The sequence below is a fragment of the Perissodus microlepis genome, chromosome 23 (assembly GCF_051167445.1).
Source record: "Perissodus microlepis isolate ML-2025 ecotype Zambia chromosome 23, ASM5116744v1, whole genome shotgun sequence".
Classification (NCBI taxonomy): Eukaryota; Metazoa; Chordata; class Actinopteri; order Cichliformes; family Cichlidae; genus Perissodus; species Perissodus microlepis.
In genome coordinates, this window is record NC_140482.1 from 36,325,666 (window position 1) to 36,352,887 (window position 27,222).

The 27,222-nt window shown below is 38.2% G+C and overlaps 2 protein-coding genes across 2 annotated transcripts; both read left to right on the forward strand.

Annotated features, from left to right (window-relative positions):
• The first annotated feature begins 13,936 nt into the window (after window positions 1-13,936).
• Window positions 13,937-18,293, forward strand: LOC146362002 (uncharacterized). The gene is made up of 5 exons (XM_084922183.1): window positions 13,937-14,083; window positions 15,091-15,131; window positions 15,226-15,300; window positions 15,384-15,573; window positions 17,756-18,293. The coding sequence occupies exons 1-5, from the start codon at window positions 14,017-14,019 to the stop codon at window positions 18,241-18,243; spliced, it is 861 nt and encodes a 286-aa protein (XP_084778309.1). The 5' UTR covers window positions 13,937-14,016; the 3' UTR covers window positions 18,244-18,293.
• Window positions 18,294-18,304: 11 nt separating this feature from the next.
• Window positions 18,305-23,408, forward strand: faslg (Fas ligand (TNF superfamily, member 6)). The gene is made up of 4 exons (XM_084922185.1): window positions 18,305-20,470; window positions 21,025-21,070; window positions 21,157-21,219; window positions 21,303-23,408. The coding sequence occupies exons 1-4, from the start codon at window positions 20,174-20,176 to the stop codon at window positions 21,719-21,721; spliced, it is 825 nt and encodes a 274-aa protein (XP_084778311.1). The 5' UTR covers window positions 18,305-20,173; the 3' UTR covers window positions 21,722-23,408.
• The last annotated feature ends 3,814 nt before the right edge of the window (window positions 23,409-27,222 follow it).

A 27,222-nucleotide genomic window follows, 5' to 3' on the forward strand; every position in this document is an offset into this window, starting at 1 on the left:
GAATAGAAATAATATGTTGATCGATCTAGTTGCTTGGTATCCAGGCTATTTTATACCTAAACTTCCCCACATTCAAAGGGGGCATATGTATATTTTTACTAAAGAAGTTTACATGTATTTGAAAGTTAAAGTTACTTTGCAAATGTTTGCATTATAGTACAGGCTTCAGCCACTCCCTTAGTCACACTATAGAGTCTTTAATTCATGCATCTAATCTATAAAATAAAATGGATTGTTATACAAAAACATGCTGCTTCATGCTAATAAATACTGTTAGACTGTCTCCATGAGACTTTATGCAGCAGCATTCTGCTGCATAAAGTCTAACTGTACTTGTATTGGGGGAGTTTCTTTCAGGGTATAAAACTTCTGCTAATTTTACTCATAAATATTATTAATAGCTCTATATCTCTTCATCAAATGATAAAAGGAAATCAAAAGTTTTCATTATTATATATCAAACCGATTTTGACATTTAGGCCAAGAGTGATTCAGACATAAGGGAGAATCTTTCTTCTCCCCCACACACCATTATCTATTTTATCGCTTTCACAAACATGCAAAACAATGTTATTTTTACACAGCTATTATTCTTGTCACCTCTTACTAATACAATACTAATATAATAATTTCACAGTGATTGAGGATTGAAGTGCTATTACTAGATAAAACAATTAACTGCATCTAATGGAAACTTGACCGCGTAATTGCACAAAGGTCAGGTTGAGTCGGCTGAATCTGTACAGTGAAAGGCTTCTGTCTGTTGTAGTTGCTATGGGTGGGGTATTTTACTAAGCAATATGGTACAAAATACACAAACAGAAATCAGAACAACAAATTCTAACAACTGTGGCGCATGAAGGCTGAAGGAACTTTTTTTTTTTTTTTTTTTCCAGCAAATTTAAAATGTGGAATAAAGGCAAAGGTTTTGAAAGCCATGCAGCATCAAATTCTAAGAACCCTTATGCAGTGGATGTGATCCGGACAAAGAGAAGGGATTTGGTTTATGGTATCTCACATACTGAGGATCTCCTGAATCTTTTGGTTGCAGAGGGGGTTATGACAACAGCAAGGAGATCTATTGTTTTGTCCATCAGGACCCATAAAGATCAGAACTCCAGGGTCCTGGACATCCTGGAGGCCAGAGGTGAACGAGCATGTCGGAAATTCTTTCATCCGTGTCTTATGCTGGCAGAACCTGAACTATACCAGCGAATCAAGACCTATGTAAGGAGTATGAATGAGCAAGTTCAAGATAACAGGAGACAGCTGATTGGGTATTTGCTGGAGAGAGATTGTGAATGGGGGAAAAAATTAACAGATCAAATTGGAACCCAGAGAACTTATACTAAAAAGATTAAAAAAGGATCTAGTGTTACAAAGAAAGGAAGTGGTACCATAGTACTTGCAACATCAGAGCATACACCAGCTCAAAGTAAACCAGAAAGCCTCATTTACATGGCCGCTAGAAAAGGGGATCTCTTATTACTTGAGGAGCTGTTAAAAGACAGTGATATCAACACTGTCAATTCTTCCAAAGAAACTCTATTACATGTAGCTGCAGAAAATGGGCATTTATCCATCGCTGAGCTCTTGATTCAAAAAGGGGCTAGATTGGACCTTCAGAATGACGCTGGCCACACAGCTGTTCACAGAGCAGCCAGCAGAGGGCACACAGAGCTCATGAAGACCCTAGTGAAGGCTGGGGCTCCTATACATACTCTGGATTTGAAAGGCAAAACTCCCATTCACCTGGCAGCAGAAAATAGGCATCTGAAATCTGTAAAACTCTTGGTGGAGGAGGAAGCCAGGCAGTCTGAAAGTCACAGACAGAATATGTTTCTGCACATGGCTGCCATGGAAGATGATTGGAGGTTGGCTGAGTTGCTGTTGCAGAGCGGGGCCACTGTTGATGCCTTAAACAGCCATAACAAAGCAGCTCTGTTTTATGCAGTCAAGGAGAGCAATGAGAAAACAATGACTGTCCTTCTCAATGCAGGGGCTAAAGCTGACTATGATGTCATATATGAAGCCATTAATCTTCATCAAGAATCAATTCTCCAGCTGTTGCTTGGTGAGTTTGTCCAGTTCTATTTCAATTCATTGCTTTGTTTTTGAGATGTTACACAAATACAGAATAAGCCTGCAAAACATCCAAGCTCACGGTCAGTTTTGTTCAAACCACAGCTAATGCCAGAGGAGTCCTGAACAAAGACGCCCTGGGCTCTGCTCTCTTTTCAGCTGTTCGAATGAACTTTGATGGTGCGGTGAGTGCACTGATAGACAGTGGAGCAGATGTGAACATGCGTGACGGTCGCAGATATACGCCTCTCCTACTGTCAGCTGAGCTGGGACACTCAGAAGTCTTCAGGTGACCTCTTTCAAAATAAATTCAGTGGCAATAAAGTAGCCCCCGTAGGCCTTCACACTCACACTCAAGAGCATTTCAACAAAATCAATCATATCATTGTGGGAATCACGTAATTATGTAGTTAACTTAAAGAACATACTAGAATAAGAAGAACACTGTCTAACTACCTTTATAAAATCCACCCTGCCTCATAAATGTTTATATTCACAAATATAATTTATGTATATGTTAAAAAAAAATAGCAGTGAGATATTTGTGGCACCAGATGCTGGTCCAAGTCAAATAGCAGAATAAAATCACGACTGTACAGGCGCAATGACACAAATGGGTTTAGAGAAGGCAAAATGCTCATCATTGTCCTTCTATAACAAATATGTATTTTCCATGTTTGTTTCTGTTTCTAATTTTATATATATCCATCATTTATGTTGTGTTGTACATATTTGGTGCAGAGCATATGCATCTATTTTAACTGTCCCTTTTCTGTATTTATTTAGCAGCTAAGCCAAATATGTAATATCTTACATTTTGGCTTTTTTTATTCTAGTGTTCTCGTAGCAAAAAATGCAAAACTGGATGCTACTTTATCTGACCTCTCTTCAGCATTGCACTTGGCTGCTCGCAGTGGTAGCAAGCCCATAGTGCACACACTGCTAGAAAAAGGACTGGACCCAAACATTAAGGGAGCTAAAGGCTATACCCCTCTCCACCTGGCAGCTCAATATGACGGGCCTGACATAACTGGTCTGCTGTTAAAAGGTGGAGCACAGGTAATTGTCAAAGCATTAACGGTTGCTATCAGTTCTGTAGATTTTCAGTATATTAATGCAAAGTTGTGTGTCATTGCTATAGGTAAATGTAGTAGGCCAGGATGGTCTGACCCCTCTGCATATAGCCAGCATGCAGGGTCACACAGACACAGTGATCCAACTTCTTCATAACAAGGCAGAACCTGGAGTCAAAGACCGGCTGGGGAGGACAGCCCTGCACTGGGCAGCCTTTTCCCAGGTAGATAGCTGTGTGGTGGACTTGCTGCTGTCAGCCAAAGCTGACCCAGATGCCACTGATAATGAGAAAAAAACTCCCCTCCACCTGGCTGCTATGGAGGGAAAAGTAGACGTGGCGATTTCACTGCTTTCCCACAGGGCAAAGAGGCGAGCTAGAGACATGGATGGCTCCACTCCTCTTCATTACGCAGCAGCTGGTGGGCACGTCAGTGTGGTTACAGCCCTTCTTCAGCTGCTCAACAATAAGGGGACTGAAGACAGGAATGCATGGAGGAAAACACCACTTCATGCTGCAGCTGAGAAGGGGCATGATAGTGTAGCTCTGCGGCTCCTGGAAGCTGGGGCCAAGATAAATGCTACAGATCACAATAAAGACACACCTCTGCACTGTGCTGCACGTGGTGGACACCACAAAGTAATGAAAATACTTGTAAACTGGGGACAAGCTGGAAATGTAGGATGGAGGAATAAAGCCAATCTGCAGGCTAAAAATAATATAGGGAAGATACCATTGCAAGTGGCAGAAACTAAACACACACCAGAGCATGAGAACACTGCAATTTTACTCAAGAGGAAGATGTTTCTTATGAAGTAAGCATCATAATTTGTGAACGATGTTGATCCAAGCACTTTGTAACTTGTTCTCTAGTGTGTGTCTTTCTCTTATTTTTGTTTATACTGTATTTTTCTCGTTTTGCATATATCGCTCTTGATTCATTATATTTCTTCCTGTTTGCTATGTATTCTTGCAGTCAACTATTCATATTTTATTCTTAGGCATGCACCTAAAGGTCGATTATTTTTTGCTCTTCTACTTTCATCCAGATTAAAATGAAACTCAGACTTTTCCTAGCACCTTCTACCAAATACACCTTCGGCTAAGCTGACTGATACCTTTTTGTGGTGAAACATTAAAAAAAATCTAACCATTACTTCTTTTTGCCCACCTGTGGTTTTAGAGTTAGTCACTTCAACAACCATACAGGAAAGTATGTTGATGACATCTAGCCCAGCTTGCACCTTCGCAGATCCTCTTTAAAGGTTGTGCAAGTTGTATGCAAGCCTGGGTTTGCAAGCGTTGGGTCAAACTCCAAGCACAGAAAGACAGCAGTGCTTGGTGACAGCTATTTTGAACCACATCCTTCATAAGAATAGAGCACATGGCAAGCTGAATAACGATTTTATTCCTGCATTTATTTATTTTTATTTAAGTTTGTTGTTGTTTTTTTGGACAAGTAAAGGTCTAATGTCTGTATATGGAGGTGGCCTACTTGAACAATACTCTATAAAAATATCATTTGACGTAATAGGAAAACCCAAGCCTTTGGCCTCAGAAGCTATGATTGTCCCCTTTAGCAAGAAATGAGTTCTGGTACATGGTTCCATCAATTAGGGCAAGTCTTTCAGGTCCTGAAGCAGTAAAGCAGCCTCAGACCATCACATTACTACTGTTAAAGTTTAGTTCAAGCCAGATTTAATGGGACTCAAACTCAAAAAAAATATAAATTTTATTTTGCAATTGCATTTTGCAGTAAGAGAAGAAAAGAAAAATTAGTGATGAAAAAGTTGGTACACCCATGCACTTGGGCTAAATGAAATATGAATCAAAGGTCCTCATAAGGTGCCAGTGATTTGGGCCTCCTTAGGAAGAGGCTGGTGAAGCTGCTGAGAGTCTGGGGTAGTGTGATGCCAAGACCTACAGAGCTCTCCGAGGCCTTTAGAAAAGGACTGCAGAATATCTAAGATAATAAAAAAAGATTAACTTAAGTCACAATAGTCTAGCTACTGCCTTTCAAATAATTTGTATTGGTTGATGGAGTCAAAGCAAACCAATTGTAGAGAATATTATTTGCAAATGACACAATTTAGCTTTGGTTCTCGTCCCTTGCACAGTTTGTGCATTTTCTAATCTGGTAATGTTTGCTGTTTCTCCATAGATATTTTGTTTAGCTTCTGCAGGAAGGACACTGAAGGAAGTGTTATGATATCTGCAACTTTAGGTTGTTGTTGAAAACAAGTGGTTTGTTGTTGACACAAGAAGTGACACGGGCGTTCTTCACTTCAGTAAAAATACAGATACTTGTGTTAAGAAAAATACTCCAGTCATAGTACTGAAGTACTGATTCAACTTACTTACTCAAATAAAAGTAAAAAAAAGAAGTTCAGGCTCTGAAATGTACTGAAAGTAAGAAAGTAAAAAGTAGCCTTTTGTAGAACTTTGTGCAAAGCTAACTGAACCTCATGCTGTAACATAATAAAATAATATCCATCCATTCGCTTCCGCTTATCCTTTTCACTGGAGCCTATCCCAGCTGTCATAGGGCAAGAGGCAGGGTACACCCTGGACAGGTCACCAGTCTGTCACAGGGCTAACACACAGAGACAGACAACCATTCGCACTCACACTCCCGCCTTCATACCTATAGACAATTTGGATTAATCAATTAACCTATCCCCACAAACTGCATGTCTTTGGACGGTGGGAGGAAGCCAGAGTACCCGGAGGGAGCCAGAAAAATGATTACAGCCAGGGATGAAGGTGGGGAACAGGTGGGGAGAGAGCAGTTTTAGTGGCTCAGCATGGGGAAGGATCACAACTCACAATCATTTCTAATGCAAGCTCCAGTAGGTTTTTTTGCAGTTATGCTGCTGCTTTTTGTGGATTTGCACAGCTGAATTCAGCTAGATGTAAGCACGTTTCCCATGCTATGTTGCCTGAGCTCCATCCCGAACACTGACAGCATTCTGTTTATACTGTCTTTACAAGACAGCATACAGCTGGTATAAGGGTTAAATTCAGTGAAGGAATGTAATCACCAGTTTACATTCAAATAAATTTCTGCTACTCTTGATGTATCCTAACTCCCACCCTGAACAGCTCAGTGCTATGCTGTAGATTCACCACAATATGGCAAACTAACCTGTTTACCCTGCACTAAACTGCTGAGAATTTTAATAATCCAAAGGTGATATAGCTTAGTTTGTTTTTAAGGATGTTTCACAATAGAAAAAAAATAACTTCACATCGTATACAGATCCAATATTTGATTTAAAAATGAAGACATTACAAAACACACTGAGCAATCCTTGCTTTTAAATATAAACTCTCTTCTTCTGCTCCTTCTTGTTTTATCTTTCTTTATCTCTGAATTAAGTTATCTTTCATTCTTTTCTCTTTCTGGGAAATGCAGCAGCTCGACCTTTAGTTAGAAGACACATTATGTGGACAAACTGCACACAAACAGCTTCTGTATTTGCTGATATTATGGAAATAAATCATCATCCACTTTGGTTTTCTTCTGTGGTCTTTCAGCCCTTTTAGTGTTGCTGAGCTGGTCAGTGCAGTCATTCATTCATTTTAACAATGCACCAGATTGTTGATTCGTCCACTTCCAGCGCTGTTGCTCTCTCTCTCTCTCTCTCTCTCTGTTTATTTGGAGTTTTCAGCCTAATGATGGCCACAGCATGGCTTGCATTAACAACTCTTTTGGGTCTCACATTTAAAATGACAATGACATAATTACAGTGAAAATTCATAAAATACAAATTCAACACCTCAACTTCAGATAGTAAGTTGCTTTGTCTGTCATGAAATAACAATAACTACTTATTTGCAATATGTTTCTTGGGAAATATTACTTTTTTAGGGCCAGGTAGTTTTTTGGTTCTTTTGTTATTTCTACCCACCCCTGCACTTTGTCATGTGAAAGTAAAGTTTTGCATGTCTTAAATATATTAACATAATTTTGCAATACCATTTTTGCATTAGGAAAAGGAAAGAATAGAAAAATTAGTCATGGAAAAAAATTACACATGCACTTGAGCTGAATAAAATAAAAATCAAGGGTCCTTATAAAGTGACAGTGATTTGGGCCTCCTTGGGAAGAGGAGAGCCCGTGAAAATGAGAAACTGTGTATAAATATGGCTGCAATTCTAAAATAGTTAATGCATTTTTCCCTTGAATTGCAGCAGAAAGTCTGCACTTCAATCACATATTGGTTGTTTAAATATATTTGACCTATAATCCATTGTGGTGGTGGTGTACAGAGGCAAAACTGCAAAAAAACAACAAAAAAACCCTAATTTTGTCCCAAACATTACAGTAGTCACTGTATATTGATCATTTTTCACAAAATCAGTTATCATGCTGAGTTATCTTGTCAGGCTTTATGAAAAAGTATGTAAACAACACATTAAAAAAGTTGAGCATTTTAGTTTTGAGGATGTAATGTGTTACCTCGATTGGGACAGCTTCACCACCACCCTTCAGTGTAAGTATTTTTGTTTAGTTAGTGGTTAGTGGTTATTTTTCACATAAATATTGAAATGAGATGGCACAATGTTGCTTTATTTAGCCTCCTAACACCCAAATTATTTCATGGCATGCATTTTTAATTTCTCTTTGCTGTTGTGACTTTATAGTGTTCGAACACTATAAAGTCACAATTGAGTAATCATGTGCAAAACTCCTTATTTGGTGTTTGAACACAGCAGCATTTTTCCTGAGTGCAAAAACAAAAGGAAAAACAACAATTGTGCCCCTTTGAGCAATATGGCTCATTTAAAAGCCATTTGAAAGAGCAAAATTTAGTATTGTCGTCTAGACAACCCAAAATGTGATGTCCCCATATATGGACGCCAGGTCCTAGGAGGTTAAGGCAGGGTTAGGGTTAGGATGGAATTACCGTATGTTATAGGGTTTCTAGATTTATGTGGTATTTGTGTAACCATCAGCCCCCTTTTTGTGTCTGGTAGGCTAGCCAATGTTGCCTTGTGCGCTAACTGGTAAGCAAGTCAGCTATGTTATATTAACCTTGGTAGGGTAGGGTTTTCATTTAGTTGACCTCATTTTGAGTTTTGCCCTATTTAGCATTTACTTTTATCTACTTTCTCTATACAGATTTGGATTTTAGTGATACAGTTAATAATTTTTCATTTAATTAAAGTTACAAAAAGTACTTTTTATGCCTTTGTCCTTGTCTTTATGTCTTATTGCTTGGTTCCTGGCACTTGTGTTGCCAGTTGCTGTTATTGTGTTGGACTAGGTTAAGCAACTCATCCAACACATTGAACTTGTTAATCTTGGCAAACATCATTGGATGGAATGGTGAGGATCGGTAGGAATTTAACTTAGTACATGTACTTGAGTATCTTACTGAAGTAAAGGTTTAATTTACTTAAGTGTTTCTATGTTACTCTACTTTCTGCTTCCTTAGATTCTTTTAGCTGCTCCCCCTTAAGGGATCACAACAACAGATAGCTCGTATATTTGATTTGACAAATGAATTCTTGGCACAAACCCAAAAAGATCTATAATAGAGTTACTTTCTGTATTTTGCTGATTTTTGTTGAACTTTTAGAAACTTTGCATTTTAAAATTACCTGCCACTTAAAAACATTACTTCTTACACTCGCTCCACTTCTAAAACTGCTATAAATGATGCATAAACGATATGATTTTACCTCTTTCTGTCTGATAAGCTCCAGTGGTGGAGAATACACGTGTAAGATTTACGCTCAGATCACTTTGATGTTTGAAGGCCTGCAGTGATGATAAATATAAACTTGCCTCAAATGTCTTTAACCTAAAGCAATGAGTCTATTTTGCAAATGGTAGGAGTAGAAATTTGTGTGAAAACTGGGGGGGAAAGTTCTGAGAAAATAAAAACTATGAAAATACAATGTTGAGTAAAATACAAATACCTGAAAAATCTAAGAACAGTAATTTCACACACTAGATTACCCTTCACTCACACAGATTTTGATGCATTTAAATGCTTTACAAAAGCTTGGTATAGCTGCAAAATGTTGTAGATGATTGTGCAGCGGTGATTATTATCTGCATTTACCGTCATTTAGTTCTTCCTGTGTGATTGTGGTCCTGGCAGCAAAACCCCTGAAGACCTATTAGCACTACGGTGGGATTTTTTTTTTTGAGGTTTAATGACAACAGGAAAAATGTGCGCTTCCTTCTCATCAGGCTAACTGTTACTTTTCCAACGCTGTTATATGAATAAGAAATGTCAACGAATCTTCGCACTAACAACTGTTAAAGTGTGTAAAATGTACTTTTTTCCATCAAGGGTCAAAAATATCGTAGGACAATGCTAAAATATTCATCATAAAATTGTATTGTATTATTTGGTGTTAAGTAATAGAATTATAACAAATTATATAAGGATTCAATTTGACAGTATTTTTTGCCAGTGATTTTTAGCCCATTCTGTGTTTAATTTGGCACACCTCGAGCTTTTGTCCCTGTTTCTCTTCTTCAAGAATGTTTTTTTGACAGCTGCTCTTCCACTAAGCGCATGATGAGGTCTGATTAGGCTTGGCAAAGTGTAGATGGTTCAACTGAAGCGCCAGATGCAGCTTTTTTCCCCTGCTGTATGGTTATGTTTTACCGTATGAAACAGCCAGATGCAGCTCTCGGGTCTCATGTCAGATCTTTGCTTGATTTTTATCTCTGCTGAGTGGTTGTGTTTTTGATAGCGTTTATTGCATGCATGTGTGCTCGTATGCTTGCAGGCATGTGAGCACAAATGCATGTCATCATTCCATCTATAAACAAGATAGATTTGAGTGAACTGTGATTAAACTTTTTGGGTGTTTATAGTGGGGTTGTGTTAACAATCCATTAAAACTTGGCTTACATCCACCAGAGTCTGCAAGGTCAACTTAATGATTTGTTGGTTGAAATTTTACAAAAAGCCTTTTAAGTCACAAGATGTCTGTGAAGTTTCTCAGTTCTCACATTCACAAGTGTGATGCGTATTGTTAATGTTGCACCCTCAGACAGACATGGCTCCGTTCTCCTTTTGGCAACTTTATTTTCCTCAGTTCAGGTTTGGAGTTTACAGGCAGCATAGCATATCTTCAGCAACCCATGCTCTCACGTTCCACACGCTGTTTACTTTTTTCCTTCTTGCACTTACTGATGACATCACAAGTCTGAACTTTGACCTCCTGGAACTAGTGAACTAAAATAATTCACTGAAAATGTGTCCAAAAATAAAACACAATTAAATCAGTATACTCTTTAGAGATTTTTTCAGAGATTCAGAAAATGTCAGTTTTATAGCCACTCTCACATCACAACATTAACATATAGAAAGTACAACATAAAATGTAAAAGCTTGTGTTCCATTTAACCTTTGACCTCTCCTTCAAGGTCAAAAGACTGATCTGACGATCAACAATAACTTCATATAGAGAATGATTGCTAAAAAAAAAGAGGGGCAAACCATACAATTGAAAATTGATTCTTTACTAGGTTTTCTATTATGTGTAGACACAACACTGGTTCATCCCTTGAATTATGTGCATTGTTCATGATGAATGACCCAAAGGTCAATGTAAAGTGGTTCCAAAAAAACAAAAAAAAAATCATCTGAAAATGGACCAAAAATGAGGGGAAAGTAGCCATAAAAAGAGCACTTGAAAAATTTACAAGAAAAACAGAATCATTGGAAACAATATTTTTTAATAAAAAAAAAGAGAGAGAGAGAGAGAGAGAGAGAGAGAGATGTGACTCAAGACTTATGCACAGGACTTTACTTTATGGCAGGGGTCCCCAATCTCAGTCCACGAGGGCCGGTGTCCTGCAGGTTTTATATCTCACCCTGGGTCAACACACCTGAATCACATGATTAGTTCATCATCAGGCCTCTGGAGAACTTCAAGACATGTTGAGAAGGTAATTTATCCATTTAAATCAGCTGTGATGGATCAAGGACACATCTAAAACCTGCAGGGACACCGGCCCTCGTGGACTGAGATTGGGGACCCCTGCTTTATGGTTACTTGGTCTCAAGGAATAGGAGGAGTCCTTCCTGGACTATTTAGGCAAGAACTTCAACTCCTCTTGAGCGTCATTAGTAGTCATCAAAATAAACTGGGCCTGAACGATTTTCCTAGTTGCTGTATTTAGTTTTGGCCTTTTATCTTTAGGCCCTTTCATCTGTGCTTCCACTGCTCAGCCATCCCTCACACGATCTGCTACACTGGGTAAAAATAAATGACATCGCTCCTGTTTTACAAATTTACTGACACAAAATATAGATTAATCCAAATTAGATAGAGGTCAACTGCTCTGTCCTCAAAGAACTAGACTAAATTTTCCTAACGTTTAGGTAATATCAGGTCTCATCAAGTGGGTATATTCTTAGTTTAGGAAATGTAAAAGCTTAAATGCATTTTTACTGCCTGGACTAGTTCTATAATCTGATTCACTGAAGGAATTCACAGATTCTGCTTTTTATTTCTATATTTCTTCACCCCGGCTGGGCGATGAAAGTGTCGGTGTGGCGGGTCGTGGTCGGCGGTGTCGCTACAGGGTAGGCGAACGCACCTGCAACGGCATCCGCAATCACGCCTCGCCGGGTTAAAAGACTGACCGGGGTCCTATGTCGTTGTTGTTGTGGAGTTGTGTGGCTGGCAGCGGGAGAGCGGCGGCTAACTGTGTGTACAGCAACTGTGAGGAAAGTGTAAATAAAATATGTTGAAAAGCTTTATAAAGTCATCGACTCTGCCGTGGTCATTTACAGTCGGATACGGCTCCTTTTTTAAACAAATTTATAATTAAACTATAGGTTCAGTGGCCGCATACGGCCATTTTTCAGTCAATGTAGGTTCCAAAAAACTCCCAAATGAGTGTCATCCATAATGTTTGGATACAACTTTTAAATCAAATTCAATTCAAATCAAACAATCAATATTTGATTCAAGTGCAGATGTTCAACTTTAATTCGAGGTGTTAAATTTTTTTGTATGAACCATTTAAGATTTACAGCCATTTTTATACACAGTGCCCCATTTATAGACGCTCAAAATTAATAGGACAAACTAAAATAAATGTAAAAACTATAGACTCTTTTTAATACTTGGGTAAAAAAAAAAAACCTTTGCAGTCAATGACTACTTGAAGTCCACAATGTTTGAAAGATAATGCAATTTGGTTCATGAGCATATTTGTCTCCTCCCATTCTGGCACAAGTTCAACTTGCTTTCAACTTTCCAAAGAATTTTTTTAAACAGAACTAAGCAGGCGTCTTTAGATGTTTTTTGGAAAACTCAAATGTGACCTTTATGTTCCTGAGTGTAATCAGTGGTTTGCACTCTCAGTATTTCCTTTCATGGTTTATGTCTCTTGACAGTTCTGGACTTGGTTAGATATTGCGAAGCTGTTATTCTTAACTATGGAAATAATTTATAATACAAAATTATTCACTTCTCTGTTTTCTGTGATCTTTCTGGCCTTTTGGTGTTGCTGAGATGTATGTCTGCTTTGTTTGTCATGAAATAACAGTGAAACAGGTTTCACTTGACCATGAAACCTCTTGGTCAGTCAATTTTCCTATTCATTTTGAGCTTCTGAAAATGGGGGACTGTTTATAAAAATGCCTGTAATTCTGGTTCATGCACAATTTTTTTTTAAAAACCCTTGAATTACATTTGAATATCTGCACTTCAGAGGCAAAACTATAGAAATGTGACTTTATCCTAAACATTATGGAGGCCACCATATATGGAGCAGATTGCACACCCATAGGCTAGACTGTTATCATGTCAAGGCTTGTGAAGAAATATGTAAATAACAAATTTAAAGAATATGTTTGAGGAAGTATTTTGTTACCCAAATATTGCCAGTAGGTGTTGTGCTTGACTAGGCTGGACTAGAGTGCTGTTAATCTTACAGTGGTAAACGTCACTGGATATCAATGACAGCGATTAGGAATGTAACTTAACGTACATTTACTCAAATACCTTACTGAAGTACAGGTTTAATGTACTTTATATTAGTATTTCAATGTTGCGCTACTGTCTTTTTTTAAAGGGGCTTTTTGTTACTTTTCCTGTTCTATATTTTGGATGAAAATGTTGTTCTTTCTACTCCATATAATTCATTTGAACGTCTTAGTTGCTTGAAATAAAATAAACAGTATAAATGTTTGCTTACATTTTGTTGCAGATATGTCAATTTAATTGTTATAGATACATTTACTCATCAGTATATGAGTAAGTAAACTAATCAGCGGCTGCAATAAATTGATATGCACATATATGAATGAATAATTTCCATTTAAGAATATGAAAAGTGCAATTCTACATTTAAGCAGCTTAATTATATTTTAAATCGCCCGAACTTTTTTAAGCTACTTAAGTATTATTAGATATTTTTAAGTAATGTCTGTTTTTTAATAATTATCCAACACAAAATATATCTAATCATGTCTAACAACTTTGCATGTAATAAATCTGTAACAGGGGCGATTGTTATGTACACTATTTTCTACACAGATTCTGCTTGAATATTCGGATTTCCTGCTCCTTTGCAGGTAATACATTAAAAAATATAATAATAATAATATTTAAAAAAAAAAAAAAATAATATAATAAAAAGAAAAAGAAATGCACTTGGTTTGCACGCTTTAACCCATATATTACATTTCATTTCGTTCGCTTACCAACGAACCACAAGACAAATATTTTGGGTTTGGTTTTACGAGGTATTGCATGTATTTTGCGATTTTAACTGCTGCTCTCGCGTTATGTTGGTTGAGATCACGTGAGGGCTGTTTTGTGTCACGTGATATTGTTTTTCCTTATTCGCAGCGGTTTTTGTGGACGAAGTGGAAATGGCGAGAAATGAGGAAAAACAGCAGGGCAGACTGAACAGACTGTGGCTCCAGAAAGAGAGAGAGGGTAAGCGGGTAATAAGTTTAGTGCGATATGCATTCAGTTGATAAAAACAAGCCGCTTTGGGGGCAGCTAGCTCTGCCTGTTAACTACACTAGTGCTAACCCTCAGCTGCTAGTCCAATTAAAAACATACATTGAAATCTTGTAGTTTACACGCTCACCAAAGCTCAAAAAGTAGCTGGACTGCATAGCATTATTTGTCCACTGTCTCTCATTCTCACATATTCACTTGGTTTAATACACAGGCTTTAGCCCACGTGAAAACGCATATCCGACCATAAGCGATCCCTTCTGAAACCCAGAGATGATAACCAGAGACAAAACCAACTAAAATATAAGTTTGCATTTTTACCTGTTGTTATGTTAGAAAATAGAAAAAAGAAGAGTAAGACGACTGTTACATAAAAGCTTTAAGGTGATTGTGGATGATTTCCCAGTAGGGACAAGTAAGTACTTCTTAATCGGAAACTTCCCCAGATATAAAACAAGAGGGGAGTAACTTTTATCTATATCTATCTATAAAGTTAGGTGGATGATACTAGAAGCATTTTCATCAAGTGAATCTGTAAATAAATATTTTATGCCCAGATGGCTAATGAAATTTAAGGTCATTTACATAAGGCTGCAGAATAACTGCCCAAATAACTGCCTTTAGGTCGACCAAGATGGCTGAGTGGTTAGACATGTTTCTAGATTACAGACACATAAAATATGGCCTGCAGGCTGTTCTGCAGGAAAACAAAATAATTAATAAGAGGCAACATTATGCTAAGAATCTCAAGGCAAGTAACTGTTGTGCTACTGAACTGAATATTTAGCAGGATTTTTTTGTTCGTTAGTTAATTTATCTATGTTATTAGTAATATATTCCTTGTGACCTTTGACCATGTTTTGATGAAGATATTCACTGGCACTTTTGTGCACTTTATCTAAGATGGTATTGCACCTCGTTGGGGGGCTCACTTATGTTCTAGATGGACTTTGGCTACACAGGTTTCTTTTCCTTTACAGAGGGACGCCTCAGAGATATTCATGAGCGTCGACCAAAGCTGGTAATGAAGAAGCAAACAAAATACACAAAAGTCATGAAATTGTCACCATAATTCACTTAACTGGCTAATTTCATCAAGCCATTTCCTTTCACAGTCTACTCTTAATTCAGCTGCTGCTGTGAAAAAGTGGATCCCCAGCATCAAGAATGAAATTGAGTATTATCTACAGGTGAGTGTTTGTAACAAAGCAAGATTGGGTTTATTTTATTATTTATTTATTTATACTTTACCGAGTTCTTGTTGTTTTTCCAGCAATCACAACTTTCTCATTACCCGGAGAGGAAGATAGGAGAGTTCCAGCTGCACATTGAGGCCTTAGAGAAAGAGTACAAACGCTTCATTGCCAAACTACGAGTTCTTGATCCATCGTGTAAACACAAGCCATGGACTCCTCGAGCTTATTGCAAACGAAGAGCAGATATGCAAGATTCTCCAGGAATTGGTAAGTAGTTAATCTTCTGCTTAGAGTGAAACTAATAGTTTTTCTTTTTGACTTATGAGAATATTTCATCTTAGAATGTCACAAAAAATACAGTCTGAATGTGTAATGTGGAAATAAGATAAACCATATACATAATTTCCAAGTCTGAAAAGTGAAGCTAAAGCTTAAGTGACTCCTAAGTAACAACTTTGCTACTTTTTAGTTCATACTGAATAAAATATTTGTAAATGATGGTCATTATTAGTTTCAGAAAGCAGGATAGACCAGGGCAAGCTGAGCTGGTGAGTGTGTTCTTTGAATTTCACATTCAGATCCATCACCAGCTCATGGCATCAGGTTTCAAAACTCCAAGATGTTGACGGTGAAAACACTTAGTTGTTTGTATACACTCAACATGGGCATGAATAAGAGGAATGAATGGTACCATCAATACCATGAATGGCATTTTTTCATGATTTCTTTGAACAGTTCTTTTTCCAGGATGAGTTTATTTTGAATTTTCTTTTCAGAGGGTGAAAAGTATATGCACCTTCAGGTAAATCTGGTAATGGTGGTAGCATGAAGCTGTGGGGCCATTTTGCTGTCAGTGGTACAGGTACATTACACAAAGTAGATGATATAATGAAAGGGGACTACATTCAACTTCTACAACTTTCCTTCAGTTTAACAGCCAAATGGTTGAAACATGGACACAAGTGTCCACATGTTTTTTGATGTGTTTAGATCCTGGAATGGCTTTGCCAAAGCCACAGCCTCAATCCTATTGAATAACCAGGTCTGTGACATGAAAATAACCAATTTAAATGAACTCTAGTAATTTTGCCAAGAACAGTGGTAAAACATCCAGCTAGAGTTATCAAATTATATATTTCATCCTAAATTTTGATCTTGTGTGAATTAGAGAAATTCAATAATAATAATAATAATAATAATAATAATAATTAGAATAAGTGATAATTTAAACTTCTGCGCCCAATTCCTGTTTTTTTTTTAAAGTCCTTTAATTTTCATGTTACATAATTATTCTTCTCTGGAAAAAAAAAACAATTCAAGGAAATCATGAAGAGCCTACAACTATCCTTACATTCATGCTCATGATGACTGGATGGAAACTGCAGACCACAACTGTAACGCAAGGCCTTGTAACAAGACTTTACTAAACAATATAGAATCTGTGAGTTAGCATATACATCTTTTTTTTTTATTTTGAGCTGACATTAGATTTGACTAATGTAAGGTGTTTACCTTGTAAATATTAACCTCCTAGGACCTGGTGTCCACATATGTGGACATCACATTTTGGGTTGTCTAGACCAGCGGTCTCCAACCTTTTTTGCACCACGGACCGGTTTATGCCCGACAATATTTTCACGGACCGGCCTTTAATGTGTCGCGGATAAATACAACAAAATAAAACTAGTACCGGTACCGAAAAAAAGAAGATTTATTCATAACACACGTGAAAAGACCCAGGAAAACCGAGTTAACGATCAAAATGATAACAAAATAACGCTGAAAACCGATAAAAACCCTGAAAACCATACATTTCACACCTGAGCCTCAACTCTCGTGGCCCGGTACCAAACGACTCACGGACCGGTACCGGTCCGAGGCCCGGGGGTTGGGGACCGCTGGTCTAGACCACAGTACTAAATTTGGCTCTACAAGGACATTATGCTGCCACTGTTCTATCAAATTTTAAAACAAATGTCCTCATATGTGGATATCAGGCCCTTGTAGAGCAAAGTCAGGTAAAAAGTCAGTTCTTTGTTTTTGTTTTTTTTTTCATCAGGTCCCAATCAGCCCAAATAGCAAAGAGAAATTAAAAAAAGCACGCCATGAAAGAGAAGGTTAATGCATCATTACGTTCATGCTACATAATGCAGTTGTCACACAACTATAATTTCAATCTCTCATATTGATACTCAGTAAAATATTCTATAATATTTTTGAGACCACCTGGGGAAAAAAATAATAATATAAAAATTATAACAAACAGTTATATCAGTAACAACACAATTTTTAAATTGCCAGATGTAGCGTAAAAAATTTATATTAAAACATAATCTTTTTTTAACACAAATTGTTATCCTGTTAAATTAACATTGTGTGTTTTGTTGTTGCTTTAAGACTGTGTTAGCGGTCATACATATATCTCACGTGTGTTCACTTTTATTTACAGTTAAAAACCCTCGGACCTGTGAGTCACAAAACGATGCCAGTCAGCAAAATGAAAGTGGCTTTATTAGCAGAATGACAGGATGTTTTGCACCCACTAAGCTGGTCTCTGAAACCTCAAAGGCCATGTGCGCAGTTCAGGACCAGCCGCTTTCTTTTGATCAAACTCGGCTGGCAGTGGCTGCTGCTTCATTCAGAGGAACACCAGTTCAGCCTAGTTCCTCTCAAACGCAGAGTCTTGCCAGGATCCTGCAGTGTGGCTTGCCAAATCTTAATAATTCCCTATCAAGACAAATATATTCAGAGAAAAGCAAAGACGGGGTATCAGAGCCTGTTGGGCAGAAAGCTGCCTTCCAACAGAATAACTCAAACTGTGGAGCAGCAGGGAGGATACCTGGGAAGTCATCCAACATTGAGACAATGGAGGAAAGGACTGGTCATGTCTTGGGACTAGACTGTTATTCTTCTTCTGATGATGACTCTGACACATAACTTGTTTTTTATATTACATATTTTATAATACAATGGTTTATTGAAAACTCTTTCATCTCCTGTGTTCATTTAGCACATCCATCCAAAGTTTATATTAGCATATAAATGTCTGTTGTCATATAATGTCATAACAATAGCTTCATTTATGAAAATTATGAAGTATTTTAGGACAAAGTTACAAAACCTGCTGTGTAAGGAAATGTTTCCAAAGAGGGTGAGTAATGTCGTTGATTTCAGGTAGAGAAGTTCATTGTCATTTTCAGGCACTTCTGAGCAAAGTCAGTCATCCTGACCACATCAACTTCCATTATGCAACAGAAGAAGAATGTGTGAGAAGCCAACTAATTGATAGAGTCACTTGCTGATTCAGTGATTCATTTTAGTCTTCTCTTTCAGGTTATATTAACTGGAGCAGCCGCGTAGACGGCCTGGTTAGACCCCAAAACCCCACCCTCCCACCTAACCCATTCTTTGCTGCTAAAGCTGTTGCTACTGTTGCTGCGAGGACCGCTTTCAGCATGACACTTCTGGGAAACAGATACATCAGCTTGTAGACTAAATGCAGTCTGTGCAATTTATGGTTAAGTGTGACGTAGTTGCCATTTTACTTCGAACCTATTGCACACTTTATGGTGGAGTTCCCACTGTCTCTGCATGAACTTGGAAAAATGAAACAGTTGTGGACAGGACTGAGGGCTTGCACCGAACTGATTAAAATATACCAATACCAAAAAAAGATAAAGACTACAGAATCTAGACAATGGACGTTATTAGTTAAATTCACAGCTGATGTAAATCGTTTGCTTCGATGCCGTTCTAAATGCCTTGCAGCTCTCTCAGCTGCAAGGTCGAAACTCGAAAGACACTTTTTTTTTGTCCCAAGAGCCCACTAATAGGGGTTACTTGTGCTTGTAAGCAGAATTTTGTGATTGAAAGATAATAGGTAATGGAAACTGCTGCACCCACAACTATGAGATGGCAGGCGCATTTGCTCCATATCCTAGGAAACCAACCCAAAATGTCAGTAAGACCACAACGCTATTAACAATGTACTGAGCAGGGAGGAAAGCGGTGTGTGTTCAGCTTTCCTGGAAGCCCATCTCTGAGGTATTGGTTGGGGTTGAGTCTCACCTCTGAAGTATCGTTGCTGTCAAGTCTTCACAAGCAGATGGCAGGAAAGCCAGTGCAGAGATAGAGATGTGCGTTCTTTTATGTGGCAGCACAATCATCCCACCAAGAATACTCTGTGTGCTATTGAAACTGCTGTATCACTGTTTACTAACAGACTGTGTCTCATTAAGAGTAAATCAAAGGAAAAATACCATTTGATAATGACGTGTTTATTCTCTAAAACGATTCAGATTTGTGCGACATCTCTCTCTGGTTCAAATTTCAAGTTTCAGTTTGTCAAACCAGAAAGGCCAGTAAAGAAGCTCAGAACTATGTCAACTGGGCAGCTAGACTTTTTACACTTTTCTAACATCCAGTGCAGGTGATTGTAGTTGCTCAATCTTTCCTTTTGTGGAATTTGTGAAAAAGTTTCACGTCTCAAGTGACTTGTAAGGTGGTTAGTGAGGTGAGGGTCAATTGAAACCTCTAACTTCCTTTCTTCTCAGACTTAGTTGCACAGTACACTCATATAGTTGACCTATGAAGCATAGAAAAACCAAATTATTTGATAACATTTAAATAAAAAGTTACATGGCAATATTTTGAAAAAAACAAACAAACACAAAACAACCCAGAGGAAATAAGCAGTGGTTAAAATTTTCATGTAAAATGACATGCTCTCTTCAATGCGTGGGAGGGTTGTGGGTGGTGAATGCCTTGACAGCTTCTTTTAAGTCAGAGGTGCTCAGACAGAAGCACACACCTCCTTTTTGCAGAGGACATAGATGCACATATCTGTCACACATCACAGATCAGTGGTATGGCCTGCACCGTGAACTTTGAGCAGAACTATCCATTTCCACAAATGTTTCTTGTGGATGGAGGAGGAGGAAGACAGCAGGATTCTGCTCAGCCTCCAAGTCTTATACCCTGCTGGTCCTTCCCGCCTGCCCAGGAGAGAATGAAGAGCCGTGGGAAGAGTAAGGGCTGCATGGGAATCAGCCCCGGGCTGGCATTGGTCGTGCTCTTTCTGTTTCTGCTCGTGTTTGCAGCCCTGGGATTTGAAGCCTTTAAGATTTCCAGGATAGAGGACCAACTGAGGAACAGTGATGGAGAGGTAAGGACTAACATGGAAAATTCATAAGAATGAACAAATCCAACGATCTTACAGTGAGTTAATAAGCTAATGATTAGTGCAATCAAGAAAGAGATACAGTAATGATGTGATGACTCTTAACAAAGCAGGGGAGTAAGTAACATTTGCAAAGACATAATTTTAGTAACATTCCTTTATGTTCGGTTTTGGTTTTTCAGATGTGTTAATTGGTGACACGCACCAAAAGTGAAAAAGGTGACTACTGTCACCCATGCATAGAGGGGGAGTGATGGGTAGGTGTAAGGTGGGAGAATGGAAGAGTAGTTGGAAAGTTTAGCAGACCAGCAAAGTTTACTAATTAATTAACTATTCGGTTTGGCACTGTTTACAGATGTGTTATTCTTTAGCTGTGCCTTGACATTTAAAAGGCATACCAAGGGCTTCATTGTTCCATCTGTGGTCACCAGTCCAGTGAGACAGGATATCCTCTCTCTGCGAGTTTTAGAAATAAGCACTGAGACACAGCGTCTATGATGTGGTATTGAGACTTCTATGTCACTTTTATTTTACTGAAGGTGAACCAACCTGCGGCTGAGTTTAGTGTACCCCAGAAGCAAATTGGTAGGTCTCTCTCATCACACAGCTTTTTTTTTCCCCATTAAAGGATAAGAAAAGATGATGTGACTCTAATCTGTGTGTTGTTTCAGGTCTTGATGAATCTGGCCTTAATGGTCAGGACAAAAGCAAAAGATCTGCAGCACATGTGATAGGTATGTCTTTTTTTAAATTTAAGCCATGCTCTTTGATTGTTACAAACTGCACATTTGTTAACATCAGATCTTTCATTTGGCAGGGCGAATTGAGAAAACAGAACACCCTATGACTTTAAGATGGGATTCAAGGACAAGTCAGGCATTCATCTCCGGAGCAGTGGCTTATCTCACTGCAGATGGTGCTCTGCAGGTCAATGAGACCGGAATCTACCACATTTACTCACGGGTTGAGTTGATCTTTAAGCAATGCTCACCTCCGTCCTCATTTGATCACACTGTGTTTGTGAGGAGAGCAATACATACCCAACCTCTGACTTTGATGAAAGCCCACAGGGGGGGTTTCTGCCCTCAGCAGACGAGCTACTCGTGGACCACAGAGAGTTACCTCGGCTTGGTCAAGTTCTTGAAAAAATATGACAGAGTTTATGTGAATGTATCCCACCCAAGATATCTTAGTCACTCGCAATATGGCAACTTCTTTGGTCTATACAAAATCTAAAGAATCCGGGGTGTTGGGCATTGTGTCCTATATTGAAATTGTACGCAACTGAATGTAAACAACTCAGGCAGAAGTGAAACTTACTCATTACTTTACTTGACTGATATATTGAATGTTATTTCTATCATACACAATAACTGCACTCTGCATAATATGATCTGTGAAGGTAAAAACAGGGAAATAGTGCACATTCTCGTAAATGGCACCTTAAAAAAAAGGCAGTGACAGTAAATGAACCACATGCAGAAAGAAGTATTGTGTGTTTTATTGATAATGGGGGAGTCACTTGACACTAAAGTGCTGATTTAATTTCAGCATTTTCTAAGTATTTATTTTGGTTTTGATCTAAATATTTGTCTATAAAACGAATGTTGTTATACTTAAGTTTAAAAGTATATACAGATAAAGTATATACTCCTATTTTCTTTCAACAGGAGATGAAAGAGCAAGCAGATTTGTTAATAAATAAAGTATTTCCATTTGACATCTGGTGTGTTAGTAGTCTGTCTTATGAGGAACACCTACATGAGTTTTGAGTATGACCACTGGAAAGTATTCACATGAAGACACCAACCTGAATTTACTACTGATAATGACCCTCATTTCCATATGTTCCACTCAGATTCAGCATCAGTTTAACACTTCAGGAGATTTTCTTTAAAGCTTTCAGTTAAATCTGAAAAGGAGCCTGAAAACCAGCCAGTCATGAAAAGCTACTTTTCCTGCTTCATAGATGATTTAGAGACCACGCTGCATCTGTACTTGCATTTTTGCAACTTTTTTTCAGTTTAGCACCCTCATTGCTCTGTTCTTTTTCTGTACACCACAAACACACATGTTAGTAGATGTGAGAAAATGCAGCTTGGGCACAAGTGAAGGGACAAAACTGAAACAGGCTTTGACGTGTTTCCTTCCTGTAAGACTATCACGAGGGTCGTGCATGCGTGCATCCTGATTTATGTGAAAAACTTTGTGCTTAAAAGACACTTGTACAACTGTGAATGAGATCTGACTAATCCTTTAAAACATCTGGGTTTTTGTTTTTAGTTTTTTCCAGATAATTTGGATTAAACTATCTCAGCAGTTACTGTTTTCACAGTCTTTAATGATCAGTAAGAGCAAAAATGAAACATGATATTTTTCATGCACTGTGCAGTCCTTAAAGGAAGTCTACAGTTGAGCAAGTGAAGTGCATTTAATTGTGTTTCTTTTGCTGTGCTAAACAAATTCAGCGTCATTTAGTGAACCACGTCTGTTCTACTTTGCTGAGGCCTTACCTCCAGATGCAGCTGTACAGAGTTATCTAGAAAGCGTTATTCAAACCACTGCTGTGAAGGTGTTCAGCGTTTTACTCATCGGTATAAATCAGTCTGGTGAAGCCTTGGTCTAGGCTTGTGGTTTCATCTTGTTCCAATATTCACTGTTTATAATCATCACGATACTGGCTGTTGAAAGTAATACTCTATACTAAGTCTCGCTTTTGCCTCCAAAGCCCTCTAAACCTCTGAAGACAGAAATATAATTGCTGCACTTTATAAAACAAATCCAAATGATTGCATTACTGCACAATCTTTATTGTACACACATTTCACTGTGGTGGCCTTGCAACTGAAATCCTTACGTTTAAGCTTTTAACTTTGCGTAAAAAGTTGCCAAACAAAAACACACATTAAAATGAGTTCCTCGGTAAGACTTAATCGGAACCTTATACTTCTGACAACTAGATTAGATAGTATGTGGCAAAAGAGTGTTGTATATATATATATATATATATATATAGATATATGTATAACTCAATCACACGATCAAGCTAAGCGATAAGCGGTTACTCTCTGCCTGAGCAAAACATCCCCTGTGGCTTTTAGACCCACCAAAGAGGCTGACACAAACATGTTGAAAATTAAAGTCAAGTAGATGACTAGAAAGATTAAAAATTTATTTGCCACCCATACAGAGTTTCTGGTTTATTTTTTGCTATTATGAATTCTCGCGCACTGTCACTCTGTTCTACTTTTCATATGCATACTAGTAGTGACGGTGGTAGTGTTTTCCAAATAAGTGCAAGAGATCAAAGGATCGAAGTTACACTCTGTGCCAAAGGTTTTACCAAAGCTGATGTGAAGTAAGGAAAGAATTCTGGTCAATATAGAAATATTTTAGGAGCCAACTCACAGAACAGCTTCATAGTAATTGAACTTGTACGTTGAGATGTATTTATGCAAGTAACAAGGACTCTAAATACTGAGGTTTGTTTTAATGATTAAATAGGAAAATACCCATTGTCATCACCTTTTTCCAACCAAGCTCTGCCCACTTGACAGCACTGAGTATCCGACTGAGTTTCAGATGGAATACAAAGCATCACGCCGACCTTCTCACGTTATCACCATCAACCTCACTGTTCTCTGCAGTTCCAGAGTCTTGAGATGAGTGGAGTTTTTATTGTAGTGGGCATGGTTTTGGAGTGGTACGTTTAACAAATACGCAAAGGTGTGATTTTGAGTTTCTTTTTTTAATGTATAAGTCTCATACGTTAGGGTGATGCTCTAAAACCCATGATCATAGTGATAAAAACAAATTTAAAAAACTGAGATCTTATTCATGAAGTGAATTTAAATGTGTGAGTAATTGCTGCCTGATGCATCACTTCATTAAAGCTTCAATTCGCCGCCTCACCATTTGTGTTGCCAACTGCCCCTGTTTCCAAAGCCTAGGAACCTTTTTTAAATTGCACACTTCATCATATTTTTAGTGCCACATGCAAGAACCCAATAAGCAGGGAGGCGGGGGTCTGCAGCACCCCCTGTCGCAAAAGGCAGACATCACAAGACCCGTGCAAAAGTGAAAACAATAGTACTGTAGATAAAGATGCTGAAACACGTCCTATGGTGTACAACATCTGATTCAAATGACGTTACATGCTAAAGACCAACTACAAGGTTAGAAAAGCATCAGATTAAGGACTTTCATCCCCCTGGAAATTCTTGGAATTTTCCCCTCATCTGAGTATCATTCTCTAATTTGGGATTAAAAACATGGTTATCGACCACCATGACACAAAAGAGATTCACACACCGTCCCTGATGAATGTCCTTACAGACATTTTGAACAAGCTGGTGCCTCACTGGATATTTCAGGATATTTATCTCCCAAACTTCTGAGGGCCAGGTCGCACCTGTGTTAGAATAATGTGTGTAAGCCGGGCAAAAAGTGATTTCAATTGTTTTAATGTGTGTCTACTTATATTAGTAAATAGACTATAGTGAACAGGATTTAATAAATTTATATATAAAATAAAGAAATTATGAAAGAGGTATCTTTATGACTGCGTTATTGTACCTTCACTATAATCAATCCAGTCCTTTTTGGTCACTTAAAATATCTTTATAGACCTATGATGTTATATTAGCTGCAATCTCTGTTAATGTCTTGGACATTTCAAAACTACATTTTTGATGTCAACAAGACTTTTTAACTGGGTAAATAAAAGATACAGTCAAGCTCATAATTATTCATGCCCCTGGCAAATTTTGACTTAAAGTTACTTTTATTCAACCAGCAAGTTTGTTTTGACTGGAAGTGACACAGGCATCTCCCAAAAGATAATAAGATGATGTACAAGAGGCATTATTATGGGAAAAAAAAAATTTCCTAGCTTTTATTTACATTTGAGCAAAAAGTGTCATGTCCAGAATTATTCATATGCTTCACAAACTGTCGCAGTCTCTGGGAAAATCCAAAGTTCTATATCATTCCAAATAGTCCAAGCTGTTCTAAAGCATCCTAAATATCCTGATTAATTGAGAATCACTGTTTTAATCAACTCAACAGGTGGAAAAACAGCAGCTCTCTGCAGCTGGTTTGTGGACAGACATGGCTAAGACAAAGGAACTCAATGAGGACCTGCGGCTGCACAATATGGCTGCTCACAAGTCAGGAAAGGGCTACAAGGCCATATCTAAATGTTTTCAAGTTCCAGTGGCTACAGTGCAAAGTATTATTAAAAAATACAAAATGTTCTGCACTGTGGGAAATCTCAGAGGACGTGGTCAGAAGCCAAAAGTGACACCTGTGCTGGCCTGGAGGATAGTGAAAGAGGTGAAAAAGAATCCAAGGATCACCATCAAGGCCATCCTGGTGAATCTGGGCACTGCTGGTGGCAATGTCTCAAGGCAGACAGTCCAACGGACACTGCACACTGCTGTGTTCCACGGAGGGCGCCACTTCTCCAGATAAGGCACACAAAAGCTTGCTTGGCCTTTGCAAATGCTCATCTGGACAAAGAAGAAGACTTGTGGTCTTCTGTGTTATGGTCAGATGAAACAAAAAATGAATTGGTAGGTCACAATGATGTTTCCTTCATTTGGCGTAAAAAAGGAGAAGCCTTCAACCCTAAGAACACCATCCCCACTGTCAAACACGGTGGTGGTAACCTAATGCGTTTGGGGTGTTTTTCAGCCAATGGACCATGGAACCTAATCACAGTAAACGGCACCATGCAAAAAGAGCAATACATGAAGATTCAGGCAGTCTGCAGAGAAACTTGGCCTTGGGCACCAGTGGACATTTCAGCATGACATCAACCCAGAACACACAGCAAATGTGGTGAAGAAATGGTTAGCAGACAAAAACATTAATGTTTTGCAGTGACCCAGCCAGAGTCCTGACTTGAATCCAATTGAGATTCTGTGAAGGGAGCCAAAGATCAGGGTGATGGCAAGAAGACCCTTCAACCTGAAAGATTTGCAGCTCATTGCTAAAGATGAATGGGCAAAAATACCTGTGGAGACACGCAAAAAGCTGGTCTCCAATTATAGGAAGCGTTTGATTGCTGTAATAGCCAATAAAGGCTTTTCAACTGATTATTGAGAATGGTATGAATAATTCTGGACATGACACTTGCTAAAATATAAATAAAAGCTGAGAAATATTTTTTCCACAATGATGCTTTTTGTACATTGTCTTATTATTTTTGGGGGAGACGCCTGTGTAATTTCCGGTAAAACAAACAAACAAAAAAAAAAACCCAAAACAAAACTTGCTGGTTGAATAAAAGTAACTTTAAGTCAAAATTTGCCAGGGGTGTGAATAATTATGCGCTTGACTGTATATAAGTTTGATTGTGGCTTCTACCCTGTGACAGGAATGCTGTTTGTGGCTCAAGATGAATTGATATTATGAATTATTATGAATTATTATAGGGATACATTTGGCATATGCTTCACATATTATAGGCCAACAATTCATTTATAGCATTTTAAATACAAGCAATCATTTTTTGGCAAATACCAGAAATCACTTTTTGGCAGTGGATCACCTTTTTGGCACAGCAATGATATACGTTTCTCGAGTGTGGGGGGCAGGTAATTTAAGTTTTGACTGTTTTACACACCAGACAAGAACAAATACAGAGACACTTATTTCAGTTCCCCTAACTTCAAGGGGTTTACCCACGGCTCTGGCCACACGCTTGATATTCAGTAAACTGCAGGGGGTTTTGT